Raw genomic sequence first — 13873 nt, forward strand, 5'->3', positions numbered from 1 at the left:
TTAATGATGCCTCTAATTTAGTTAAATCACTTTCCAAAATTGTTGGCTACTCCAACATTCATGTGGAAGTAAAGTTCTAAAATGGCTTTTGGCAGCATATTTAATAGCTGGTCTCGACACCTGAGTGGTTGCAACAAGTATGTTTATGTAGTTCATGTGTGACTACTTGTTTATGTAAAAATTCTGGCTTTTTAACAGTTAAATGAAAAGTAAAACACAAAAGTACAGGTTTTGTGACATTGAATATTGCCCTCAATAAAGTTTTATATTGTGGGCTAGAGGATATGAGAGGGATGGACATTTACCTGTTTTTCTGGAGTCAATTCCAAATATTGTGTTTATGATTTCCTTTCAGAAACGCCATCATTTTTGCGGCCCTTGCTGGACCGAACTGTAACAAAAGGTGAAACTGTAGTTTTGCAGTGTATTGCTGGTGGTAGCCCTCCACCACGGCTGAACTGGACTAAGGATGACAGCCCTTTGATGGTAACAGAAAGACACTTCTTTGCTGCAGGCAATCAGTTACTAATTATTGTCGACACAGATGTGGAAGATGCTGGGAAATACACTTGTGAAATGTCAAATACGCTTGGAACAGAAAGAGGGAACATTCGTCTTAATGTAATTCCTACTCCCACCTGTGATTCTCCTCAAAACATAGCCCCATCATTAGATGATGATGGATGGGCCACAGTTGGTGTTGTGATCATAGCAGTGGTTTGCTGTGTGGTGGGAACTTCCCTTGTGTGGGTGGTCATCATATACCACACAAGGAGAAGAAATGAAGATTGCAGCATTACAAATACAGGTGTGTAAACTGAAGTTTAGCACTTGAAAATACATCTGTCAAGTATGTTTGGTTTTTCGGCATAGCAATTTATATTTCTTGACTTAAATTCAGAAGGATGAGTTACTTGTTAACTTCATCACATTGCTAGCTGATCTAAAAAGTCTGCAGAGGATCCTGAAATATACTTATGGTTTTATGGATGTTTTTCTTTTTTGTTTAATTATAGATGAGACAAATTTGCCTGCTGACATTCCAAGTTACCTGTCATCCCAGGGAACATTAGCTGAAAGGCAGGATGGGTATGGATCATCAGAAAATGGAAGTCATCATCAGTTCATAACTTCTTCCATGGGAGGATATTTCTTGCAGCAAAAAGATAGTAATGGTAAGTGCCTAATGGCCCTGCACATCTTACACGTTCTACTGGTGACTAGAAATTAACTATTGTCTTTCTAACTAATATATTCAAATGGCACTTCAGTGAAATTACTTTGATAGCAGAAGACCTGTAGGTTCCTTACTAATTGACTTATCTACATAGTGTAAGCTGCTTTGTACCAAAGTGAGTGTTCCTAAACAGGAATTGGACCATTATGAGAGGGCTGTCTTTAATTTAATTTTATACTACTTAAGAAACAACTCATACCAGATCAAGAAAGAAACTCTTTGACGTTTACATGGGGGGCAATATTATATATATAAAGGGCTTCGTCTGTCTGCCTGTCTGTAATGCTCTTGGAGCACTCTGATTGGCTTACTGGAACAACCAATCAGAGTGCTCCACACAGACAGCCACACACAGCAGAGCGCTACCTCCAAGGGGGGCAAGGGCAAGGCCACTGCTGCCTCTGATGAGCAGGATGGGGGGGAGGGGGGCAAGGCCAGCAGCGCTGGCCTTGCCCCCTGCTCTGTCCCCGCCATCAGGGCAGCACTCTGCTATGCCAGTCTATCCCCACCGTCCCTTCCATCCCCTTCCGCCAGAGATGGAGCACCACCATGACGGCAGGGATAGAGAGAACAGAGTGGGGGGTCAAGGCCAGTGCTGCTGGTCTCACTCCTTCCCTCCCCTCCCCATAGCCCGACTACTTGGAGGCAGTGGAGGAGATAGTGAGGCAAGCTTCTCCCCCCTAGAGAGCAGCACGGCAGCAGCACGGGGTAGTGGGTGGTGGTGCTCTGTCCCTGCCCCCCCCTACTCCCCCCGGTCATACTTGATGGGCCATTCACTAGTGCTATAACTACCTTGTTTTCTTGCATACAATACACCCCAAACATCTATTTTTGAAAGGCAAACTAAAGAAAAATATTTTTCCAGTGTTCTTGTTGCATAGATTAGGGACAGAGCTTAATTTTCAGCTGACTCACCTGCTTAATTAAGTCTGGAACCCTCATTGTTGCTGATGACTCATCTCTATGAGCGAATCTGATGTTCAAAAGAGCTAAGGAGTTTCCAATGCTATGAAATAGGAGCTGGACCAGCAGCAGCTAGCAAACAGAAACATTGCCACAAGAAAGATTAGCTTGATTAGTGGAACATCAAGACCATTAAAAAGGAGAGACAGTTGATAACTCTGGAGTAAACAACAATGAGCTGTTATTTCAACTGTTTGACCTCAGTAGTTTGAATAGTAACACAACAGTTGCTAAACTGGAGCAGGAGTCAAAAGAGGGTGCTTCCCTCCAGGGTGGAAAATCAGTTTCCCTACTTAATACATTCACCTCAGTTTTAAGGGGCTGGTTGTTGGGGGGCCAAGGTGTGTGTTTTATGCAAAAAAAGACTGTATGTGAATATAACCAATGAAACTTTCCTTGCAGAAAAGTCCTTAGGGGCAGATCCAATAAAAGGCTTATGCAACTAAAAATTAAGTTTTGCAACATCTCACTCTTAGGTCTCTGGCATCTGGAGTGGAGTCTAGAATCTGTGCTCCCTAAACAGTATACTGAGAAAGTTTAGATAACTCATAGCCATATCCAGAATATTTGTATGCTAAGCAAAGAGCTACATAATGCCAGCATGCCTACAGCTAGTCAGTAGAAGAACAGGGGTAGGACAGGGAGTAGGTTGGAGGACAGAAGTGGGTTTGAATTCTTGCATCAAGCAGGATTTCAAGGCTGCAGGGAAGCACCTGAATCCATTCAGATTCTGTAGCTCCTACCTTTAAGAGAAGGTTTGGTGTGTTATGTCATTTCTTTCAGAGAACTGAGCTTAGTGTTCCCTTAAAATTGTATAGCTGTTGGAGGAAAAGGAGATGATCCTGATTTGTCTGTTATACTCTATGGTACTCTATTACACTATAAGGTTATAGTGCTCTTCCAGGAATGGTGACCCCAGACTCCATTCCATTCTCATCTTGAAAGGTTCACATCCAAATCCCCCACCCCTGTGTGCCCTAAGTTGGACACTTTTCTGGGTGAAGGTGCTCTCCACTCTTCCATTTGAAGCTGTGCATTGGTGCTAGAAGATTCATTGGACTAGGAAAAAAACCACAAGGGAGAACATGATTCTTGTCTAGTGGTTAGGTTCTGGTTTCTGTTTAGGTTTTGGTTTCCAGAACTGTTTTTTTCAATATTTTTATCCAATAACTGTTTAACATAACCCTCCTGAAAAGGGTTGGGACTAAAACGCGGTGTGTCTCTAAAACTGATTAATTCAATTTTTGCTAAAATTATTCTTCCTTTAAATGTTATATCTCTTTATACATAGTATGACTTTTAGTTGTGTATTTGTATAAATAAGGTTTTGAAGGACAGCAAAACCCCAACACAAGAAAAAATAGTGTAGAGTAAAGCCTAGAAAAGAGAAGCCTGTCTATTGATTTACTGTCTCTATTTTTTAAGGCATTTGTCATCTAGATAATGGCAGTGAAACAGATCTGGAAGGTGTTACAGATCCATTCTTATGCCACTATCTGGGGACTTCTGGGACTGTGTGTTTAAAAGGGAATGCTTATGGCTCAGATGCTTTTGAGGCATATAACACAAGTAAGTTAAATAAATTTGTAGTCCTCTTACTTCAGTCTTGCATTTTGATATTTCTGATAATTTTTTTTTAACTTTTAAGGCTGCAGCCCTGATCAAAGAACAGTGTATATGGAGCCTAATGAATCTAGTTTCTTAAAGAAAAAAGAATGCTATCAATATTCACGTCCACCAGAAGATCCATTTGACCAGTATGTTGGGAGTATGGAAATGCAGGCTACAGGTAGCAAACTGCTTACCACTTACACTCAAAATGAAGGAAGTGGAGCGAAAAGCTTGAGTCTAAACTCTGATGCATTTGATTCGAATAGAAGTCAGGAACTATCTTCTGATATCATTAGCAGCACTTTCATGGGTATGTTTTAGTCACTATGTTTTAGTTTTGTTGTTGTTCATGGTTTTCCTACACCAAGAAACATTAATTTTCACACCTTTGTAAGAACAGGTAATACAGAGATTTGTTTGTTTGTCTTTAAACAAACTAACTCACATGAGTATCCTTATACAAATGAAGGATCTGAAAAGAGGTGAGGGAAAAACAACATGAATCTTATCTAATTTTTTTCAAAGTATTTTTGTGACTTCATATATGGATTTTTAAAAAGATACTGAGGGCTGGATCCACCGAAGGACTAATGTACCTGCAAGTTTGGCATTGCAACACCTATGTTTTTGTTGTCTTGTTCCAAGACTGAATCCAGAACCCAGAGTTAGGCACCTATACAGTTCATGAGGGAGAGTTGAGTACTTTTAAACAGTGATCTGAAAAACATAGAGGCTGAGTGAGGTGCTATCTGGACCTAGGCAATAGGTTTGTCTGGACTCCTGCTCTTCTCTGATACCTAGGCATCTATCACAGCTATAGGAAGGTATCTGCATCTTCTTGGGATTTTGATTCTGAAGGCAGGAATCTACAACCATTCCTTTAGAAAACGAAGCAGAGCTCCCTCTCTCTCTTAAATGGTTCTGACTGAGCGGGAGCTCAGCACCTACAGCTCCCTAGTTAAAGCATTCACTCAGGAAGTTGGGGAAGCCTGGAGGATTCTCCCCTCAAGAGAGCTTCCTGGGTGAGCGCTCTAATGATTAGCCAAGTAATCTCTGTCTTGTGTCTCACTGACTGGTCAGAGCCACAGGAGATTATAAAACTAAAATTGGATTTGACAAATGCAAAGCATGATGCTGCTTGCTGTGTGTTATTTTAGCATTGTTGGCCATGAATCAGCAAAAGTGGGTAAGCACAGCACAAGCTGATTTATATCAGCGGTTCTCAACCTTAAACTCGAGGCACCTGTCCATAACTTGTGACCTGAGCAGCACCCCATTTCAAAAACTAATTATTTATTACAGTGCTCATCTCCTTACAGAGGTGCTGGCTACTGGGGACAGGACAGTGGCCAAGAAGGAATTAGCTTGAACTTGCACTTGTCTGCACACACCTGCTTATCTCCTCACATTTCATGCCTGGCACCCTGGTTGAGAATCATTGAGTATATTAATGGGATATGGCCCTACCAGTGTTCCTCCTGTTACCTGTATTGAAAGAAAATAGGTACGACTGCATTTTGTGATGGACCTGGTCCTTTGGGGGTGAGGAGGAAGAAATGGGTTCTGAGTGTACCTACTTGTTGGGTTCTTTGGGGACTTACCCAATTCTCTGTATAGTTTCTAGAACAGCACTGAAATAGGAGCAAAGTGCCTTGCCCTCAGTGCTCACATTAAGACTGTTCTGGGCAAGCACAAAAAGAGAACTGCAGTTGGCTAAAGAACTTGGAGGTCAAACAAGGACATGTCTAGTGAATTTAGGTACTTTCAGAGGAAAGCAGGCATTAAGGGGTTTTTTTTGGATTGTATTTTAGACTTAAGAGTCAACTTAAGTCCTGTTTTAGGATCTGAACATTAATTATTTAAAGAAATGTGTGCGTAGCCTCATTTATCCAAGCTGACTATTGTTATGGAGCCTCCTTTCTTTTTCCTTTTCTCCTTCTGTAGTGTTAACTAGATTTCTGACTCACTGCTCACTGCTGACATTCCATTCAGTAGCTCTTCCTAGCAGTGTGCGTGACCAGTCTTGAATCCATAAACATATCAGACCTACAGAATGAGTAATTCAAGTAACAAGGCTTTTTAATATCAGCTTTTATAAAACAATGTGTTCAGTTTTGCACATTCTTTTCTGTACACACATTTCCTTATTTCCTGTCTCATTCTAACGGTTGTATTCAGATAAAAGATTATATTGTAAATTGAAGTATAGAAAATCAATATAATTCTGCAGATACATTGTGTAGATTATTGCCTTAAACAACAAAGGTTGTTTTTTAAATTTAAATTCCTTTAGGGTTTATACATTTAACTTATCAGAATAAAGAATTTGTGTCATATGTTTTTCACAGGATTTTATGGTTCGACTTGAAACATCACCCACTATTTTTAGTTTGTTTCGTAAGTTTTTACATACATAAGTTAGTATGTAGTGACAGACAGCTGTTTAGACTCCAGTGCCTTTGTCTTCAACAGCTTGTGCCTCAACAGAATTTTTAAGCCCTATATTCCCCATTCCTTTGGCTCAACCCCCTTGTGATCCCAAGATGGCTCCACCCTTCTCAAAGATAATGTATCCATCAAACAAACCTGGAAGGAGCACTTCAAGATTCTGCTCAACTGTGAATCTGAGGTTTCAGTTGCCACCATGGAGTCCATCCCTCAACGTCCAGTAACAGATTCTGTTGCTGATCCCCCATCCTTCAAGGAAGTCTGGTGTGCCATCATTCAGACCAAGAAGAAAAAGGCACTAGGACCGGAGGGCATTCCTGCAGAGGTCTTCAAAGCTATTGGAACAGCACTAGTGTAAAAATTTCACCAACTTCTCATCAAAATATGGGTTGATGAGGAAGCTTCTCCTGACTTACAGAATGCCAACATTGTAACTATCTTCAAGAAACGGGACACGTTAGTGTGTGGAAACTACTGAGGCATTGCCCTGCTCTCCATTACTGGGAAGATTCTTATTTGCATCCTTCTGATTCACCTTCCCCTTACCGAAAATGTCCTTCCAGAATCCCAGTGTGGCATTAGACCATCACAGGGTACTACCAACATGATTTTTTATTGCACAACAGATCCAGGAGAAGTGTAGAAAGCAACACCAGGAGCTGTTTATGGCATTCCTTGACCTAACCAAGGCCTTTGACTCAGTCAGTCATGAAGTCTTATGGAAGCTGCTGGCTAGATTGTCCATTAAAGTTCATTAGTATCTTCAGGCTACTTCATGATGGGATGACCACTGGAGTCCTTTGCAGTGGATCTGAGACAGACCCATTTACCCTCTGTACTAGTGTCAAGCAGGCCTGTGTCATCACCCCAACTCTTCTGTCCATCTATCTTGCTGTGATTTTGATTCTCATCCATGACTGCCTTCTTCCCAGAACTGGAGTTGAGTATAGAATGGATAGTTAGCTTTTCAACCTGCAGCTCCTTCACAGCAAAATGAGAGTTACCAAGACTGGCATCACTGACCTTCAGTACCCTAATGACTGATATTCTCATGCACACTGATACCGATCTGCAGTCCACCCTTGACCTTTTTTCAGGTGCCTATCATTTATTATTGAGAAGAGCAAGGTTCCCCATCAGCCTGCCCCAGCACAAGCTGCCTCTTGCCTCCCCCCTCCACCCCCCACACACAAATTACCATTGGTGGAGAACCCCTGGAAGATGTTGAGCATTTCCCACCTTGGCAGCCACCTTTCTCAGCCAGTCTCGATGTAGAAATTAAACATAGGATTCTCTGTGTCAGTGTATTCTTTGGAAAGCTGTTTTACCATGTCTGCTGACCAAGATCTGCAGATGGAAACTAAAATCCTGGTCTACCATGCCATGGTTATCCCCATGCTCCTCTACAGGTGTGAGACATGGATGATGTATTGAAGCCATCTTAAATGCTTGGAATGGTTCCATCAGCATCACCTCAGGAAGATCCTTCACATTAGATGGAAAGACAAGATCACTGCACCAATGCCAGCATCCTCTCTGCAGTTAACATAACCAGCATTGAGGCAAAGATCATGAAACAACAACTCCGCTGGGCTGACCACTGTGCACAGATGGCTGACACTTGTCTCCTGAAACAAGTCCTCTTCTCTCAACTCGATCATAGTAAGAGGAGACCCTGAAAACATACCTTAAGAAGGGTGGCATCAGCCTTACAAACTGGGAAGTGCTGGTTGGTAACAGGTCTCAATGGTGCTGCATCATACACCAAGCTACTGTCCATCCGCCTTACTCAGGAAGCTGAGAAATGGCAGAGGAGGAAGGAAAGTGCACAGCATCCCGGCCAACAGCTGTGCCCTCTTCCCATGCCCTCCCCCACTGGCACCACCTATCATATCCATGGAAAAACTTGCAGAACACGGTTTGGATTCCTCAGACATCTTAAAACTCAGCAATAATCCCCAGCCCCGCCCCTCCTGCCCAGCATACATTGTCCTATTGGATAGCCGATATATGTACTATACTGTTGATGCTTGAGTTGGAAAGTTCATAGTTTAATTTTTTTTTTTCAGAAGCATGATGCAGTGGTAAATTTCTCTATTTGGTGAGAGGAAAATAGGTTTGCAGATCATTTGGTGCATATGTAAAATGCCATGCCTCCAGTTGTTTCACAGTAGTTTTTTCATAAACTTTTCATTAAAGCAAGTTTAGTACTGGAAACATGACTCTTCCAGTACAAAATCATTAATAATTTTATAAATAAAAATCAATTGTTTCAAAATCAACCTGTAACACCCTCAAAGAACTCATGAGATCTTAACAGATCACTGTGCTTTGATGCATTTAAATCTATGTCATTCTTTCATTTATTCAGTTTCCTCTAGTTTAGCAAAGTTTACCTGCAGTGGCTCTATATGGCAAGGAATGAGAGAAGGTTTATTCTTTTTCTGGCTGGTCCATCAACAGAATTGTTAATAAAATTGACTAAAGTAGCAAATTTTGCTTGATCATGCCTTAGTTTAGACAGTTGTGGGCAAAGGAGATAAACAGGTGCAAATGAATGCACAATTTGGCTTGCAGTTCCTTCATTACTGATGTTAGACTTTGCCCAAGAGTATTCTGTTTAGCATTCAGGTGGCATGGTGCATGGTTTTCAAATGATCATGTAGATTTTAATATCAGCCTAGCTAAGCAACACATTTTAGTCACTCTAAAAAGTACAGCCACACACTAAGAACATGTTGAAGAGATTTGTTCTATATTTTGCTTTAGAAAGTATCTTGTGATCTGATTGCAGTTTGTTATACTGAGACTTGATGAAAATATAGGCAGTGAAATTAGAGTGGGTTGTTCTGAATGGCTGTCAACCAAGTCATTTACTTTGGAAAAACATGTCTCAGCTAAGAGAGTCTTAAATTGTTCATGGGATCAGGTTTTTTCCCTTTTTTTCCTTTTTGGTGGGGAAATCATAGTACAATTTAGATACTAAGCCAAATCTCATCCTCAAGAACTTGAGCTCTGTCTGCCTTTGGCTCATATTCTTGTACTCAGAGAGACTCGTTACTGTTAACATGAGTATATTTGCACTTACACATTTTCTTTCTTGCAGGAACATTTGGAAAGCCTTTATGGAGGCCTCAGTTGGAATCTCTTTCAAGTTATAGACAGCCAGCAAGTTGTCTACCAAAAGCCTCCCATAATAATCCTCATGCCTCATTGGATTTTGACTCAGAGGCAGAGGAAGATGGAAAGGACAGGACATTTTCTCAAGAGGAAAATAACATTTGTACTTATAAACAGTCTTTTGAAAACTTTAGGACTCCTACTTTCCAGTCCTGTGACTTGGATACATAGCTGCTTTTGGACTTGCCATTGATTTATGGAACCAAAAATATATTTTAATGTACTACCTCAATGTGGAGTTTTAATTTAAGCAGAAAAATAAAAAAGAGAGAGAGCCATCATGGAGCCATGAATTCTGAAAGAATCGATACGTTTTTTTAAATATGAAAAACAATTGCCAAAATGAGATACAGGGAATACATTCCTTATAAAATACTATATTTCTAATTATTTTATAGCTTTTGTTTTATGCAAATGTTATCTTTTGTAAATTAACGGTGTAAATAATACTATGTGTATTTTTGCCAGACTTCATTTTATTGACATGAGTACTAAAGCATTCTAAACTTGTACCAGCAACTGTACATTTTATGAATGCTGTTTGCAGGTATCATGCATCTTATTTGCACATCACTTAATAAACTATGCTGCCTTGTGGTCTTGAGCCACATTAGTGTATGAGAAATGCAAGGTGGATTTACATTTGTAGAAAAACTTACATAAGTAGTGTACCAAGTCCTCTGCTACTTCTCATAGATTTGCCTACAATGAAGTGACTTTGTTTCATCAGGTTAAGTATCTTCAGCTCCTAATAGGTCCAATCATACAAGTCTGCTTGTGAGTTCAGTTACAGATGGCTCTTCCATTCTGTGTATCCACAATCAAATATGTATGCACAGATTCCATATTTGCCCTGTTCATAATGTTGGAATGTCAGCTGTCTAGCCATGTGTATACCATGTCAAGGTGAGTATGCTAAATTGATACAAAGATATGCAGAAATGTATTCTGTTTTTTTACAAAAATCAGGGCCTAGTAGCATCATTTTCCTCTAAGTAAATGGCTTGAGTATGAAATAATTGCCAAAAATGTAATGTAAGTCTGAGTCTTTGATTTCCCATACTGTGTCCCTCTTTTCTGCTCCCGCAACCATTTCCACATGCGCAGCATTAAAAGGACATAAAACTACAGGAGAATTGCTTCCTTATTTTAACTTCTGCTGTTTCGTATTCAGCTGACCTTTTTTGCTTCTGAATAGATGTGTTCTGTGTTTATTCAGTTGCTCAGTCAAGCAACTGTAAATTTAATCTAACAAGAATACAATTAACCCTAAGTCCAAGAAAGAGCATGGCTTATTTATATGATAGTAATTAAGACTCGAAGCTTCCTTTTTGTTTCCTTAGTACAGATATCTGGTATTTTAAAAAGTTCTGAATCCTGTTTTCAGCAATGTATTAAAACAATTCTATTCTGAAATGGTTAATATTACAAGACATTATGTTTTTAAATCTGCTCGCTTTGAAGGTGCAAATTTATATAGTTGTCAAAACTCCTCTTTCAAACTCAATTGAAAGCAGCTGCTAGGACAGACCATCATAGAAACAGTTTTCAGAGGATAAGTCTGGAGCAAAGATTTCCCTGCCTAACAGCTGAGTTTAAGGGCTTTTATTGTTTGTAGCCAGAAACCTGGTACCCAGATTTGTGGTGTAATTTCCCCCTTTAATTTAGGCGCCAGCATTAGTGACAGGAAGTTAATCCATCCTTAGTCACTGGTGGTCTAAATACAGAGAATGGATTTTGCGTGTTTTAGTTTATCATATTGCCAGATTTTCTAAATCTTACTGCTAGTTTGTCTTCATTGCTACCAGATGTGGTGATGTGGTGACAGACATTGAGATGGTTATTTGATTATAATTAAGTGCATTTTTTATTAATTTTCCTGAGTGAAGCCCAAAGCCCCAAAGTCAGTAAGGCAAGAAATCTTAAATTTGATTCACTCACTATATCAGGATAGGTTTTTCTTCCCTCCTCTGCTAGTTTTCCTTAAGCATGATATCTTGGATCTCTATCCAGACATTGCTTTTCAAATATCTGAGGAAACAGAGTTTCAAAAACAAACTTTAATGATGTTTATTCCAAAATAAAATTATAAGTTTAAGAATCCAAGTTAAAGTTCTATGACTAAAAACAGCCTTTTTAAAGCATTCTTTTATGTAGAATGGAAAAAAAGACTGCATCACCACTCTCTTCCTATACTCATCTTCCTTTCATTTAAAAACATTTTCCTGGACTGGACTGTCATAACATATAGACCCCTTGTCCTGCAGTGATATTAGACCTGAGTGCCCACAGAAGAGTTCAGGGATGGGTCATTTGCCAGATTGTTAATGCTTTTCATCAAGTAAAGATATTTCAAATGGTATGAAAAAGAGGCAGATAGCAATACTTTTGACAGTTTTAAATATCAGTGAAATAGAAATAAATACCCTGAGACCAAACTCTATTAATGTGAACTTAAATATATAGGGGTCTGGTTGTACTTATATATAGTGACATTCAGTAAATTGCAAGATATACACAATGTTGTAATAGATTTTTTTTTAAATGTTGTTACTGTAACCTATATCTGTTTAAAGATGGTGAGAACATCCTTCTGCCCTGTTTTCTGAGGGTTCAGGAACTAGGGAGCTGGTAGGTAGATGTTTACACAGCTGAGCACTAAAATCCTAAGTTTATGTGATGGGGAAATATAATGCAGCCAATAATGAATAAAACTTGTACTGTAGCTCAGAAGCCTCATGGCCGAATGAAAGATGTGTTGTTAAATGACAGAGCAGACATTTTGTGATCTAATTTGCAACAGTGATTGGAATCCTATAATGGGCGTACTTACAACTTGTTAAATGTTCTTTAAAAGCAGCACTCTCATAACACGTCGAACAACAAAATGTTCTGGCAAATAAACTAGAGGTGTACAGTTTTGGTAAATACTGAATAATCATGTTAATGCTATACCAGCGTATCTATTTATTGGCATCTCTTTCCAGCACATTTTGTAACTAAATGTTTGAGACCAGCAGTGGTGGATACCTGATTTCAGTTTCTAAACAGAAGACAATTTTATTTGGAACATTTAATATTGGGGTTTTTTTTTTTAATGAATAGGAAAAATTAACTTGTCTAAATTAACTTGTTAAATAGCTTGGTTTTTCTTTATTGTCAGAACATTCTCTGATAATTGAAGTCTCAGACAGAACACAGGGCAGGTTAACACCTTATAGACTAGCTGGTTCAGAGAGGTATAAGCTTTCATAGGCGACAGCCTACATCAGTAGATGAACTCACTAATTTGACTATAGTTGTTTTACTGTAGTACTAGGGATTTTTTGAACACTTGGTTCTTTCCCTTAAGTGTTTTAAAGAAATAAAAAACTAAAACCAAATCTAGTAAATATTTGCCTTATGCTTCATTTACCTGCCACGACCTTAGTCCAGGATTTTGTTTTCTTTTCAAATATAAATACAAGCATAAATTGTGCGCTCCACTTTAAGCCTTTCAGTTAAGACTTACTGTGAGATTTGTTTTGGCTTACTTAACAAAATGGTTACATTTTTTCTCATAAACATGTAATATTTTGATTCTATAATGCAAGCTGTTGGTTTGCACATTATGATCTAGAAAGGAAGCCTCTGACCCATTTGAAGGTAGCTATTGTTTAGCAGCTACATGAAGCTATTGCTCTGATTTAAAGAAAAATGCAATATAACCTGCTTTACAGGATTTAATTACCAACATCTGAAAAATAAGAAGACATGCTGATGGTGTATATGTTGTGAGTGTGATTTATCTTAGATGAACCTACATCCTTTGATGAGCCTACATTTGAAAAATTTTAACAAGAAAAGTTTAACCCCACAAACAAGCATGAAGGTGCCATTGAATGCTAAAAGCTGTGGCTCAGTATGCAAGTGATTGCATAATGCCATAAATACCGTTAATCCACTTGCTGGTCATATGCATAAAAACTGGGTAGGACTTAAGGAACTGATTATCCTTTACTTCCTTGCAAACAGCACCCACCTGTTTTTTAAATTCGGCTCCTGAGATTGTGGGGATGTATTTTAAGCAAGGAAAATATGGTAATAGCACAGGGCTGGGCAAAATATGGCCTGCAAGCCATATGCAGCCTGCCAGTTGATCCTTTATGGCCTACTGAGTACCACTGGGAACCTGAGGAGTGAGGACTGTGCCCCGCACTGCCCTGCTCTGCCGCAGCCAGGACTGGGCTAGCCCATGCAGCACGCAAGTCTCCTCTCCCTCCCCTGCATCCATCCCCCCTGCCTCCTGGCTTCCTGTTGGCACTGCAGCTGCACAGTCCTGGTACTGTGGCCACTGGCAGCCGGTCCAATTAGTTGCACGTGTACAAGAAAGAAAAGTCTGGCTGTAGATAATCTTCCATTTACTGATGGGTAATGTAGGGGTCGTTTGGTTCA

At 39.6% G+C, this 13873-nt stretch overlaps 1 protein-coding gene across 1 annotated transcript in view; it reads left to right on the top strand.

Moving 5' to 3' along the window:
- LRIG3 (leucine rich repeats and immunoglobulin like domains 3) overlaps positions 1 to 10569 on the top strand; it is a gene marked incomplete at its 5' end in the record, with an annotated part of 64089 nt that extends 53520 nt beyond the window's left edge. The window contains 5 exons of the mRNA XM_019543945.1: positions 356 to 808; positions 1017 to 1175; positions 3626 to 3769; positions 3849 to 4121; positions 9366 to 10569. Coding sequence (XP_019399490.1) covers positions 356 to 808; positions 1017 to 1175; positions 3626 to 3769; positions 3849 to 4121; positions 9366 to 9610 — 1274 coding nt within the window. The remainder of the gene's footprint in view (positions 1 to 355; positions 809 to 1016; positions 1176 to 3625; positions 3770 to 3848; positions 4122 to 9365) is intronic.
- Positions 10570 to 13873: the final 3304 nt, after the last annotated feature.

Source organism: Crocodylus porosus, unplaced genomic scaffold (assembly GCF_001723895.1).
Source record: "Crocodylus porosus isolate Cpor-Errol unplaced genomic scaffold, CroPor_comp1, whole genome shotgun sequence".
Lineage (NCBI taxonomy): Eukaryota > Metazoa > Chordata > Crocodylia > Crocodylidae > Crocodylus > Crocodylus porosus.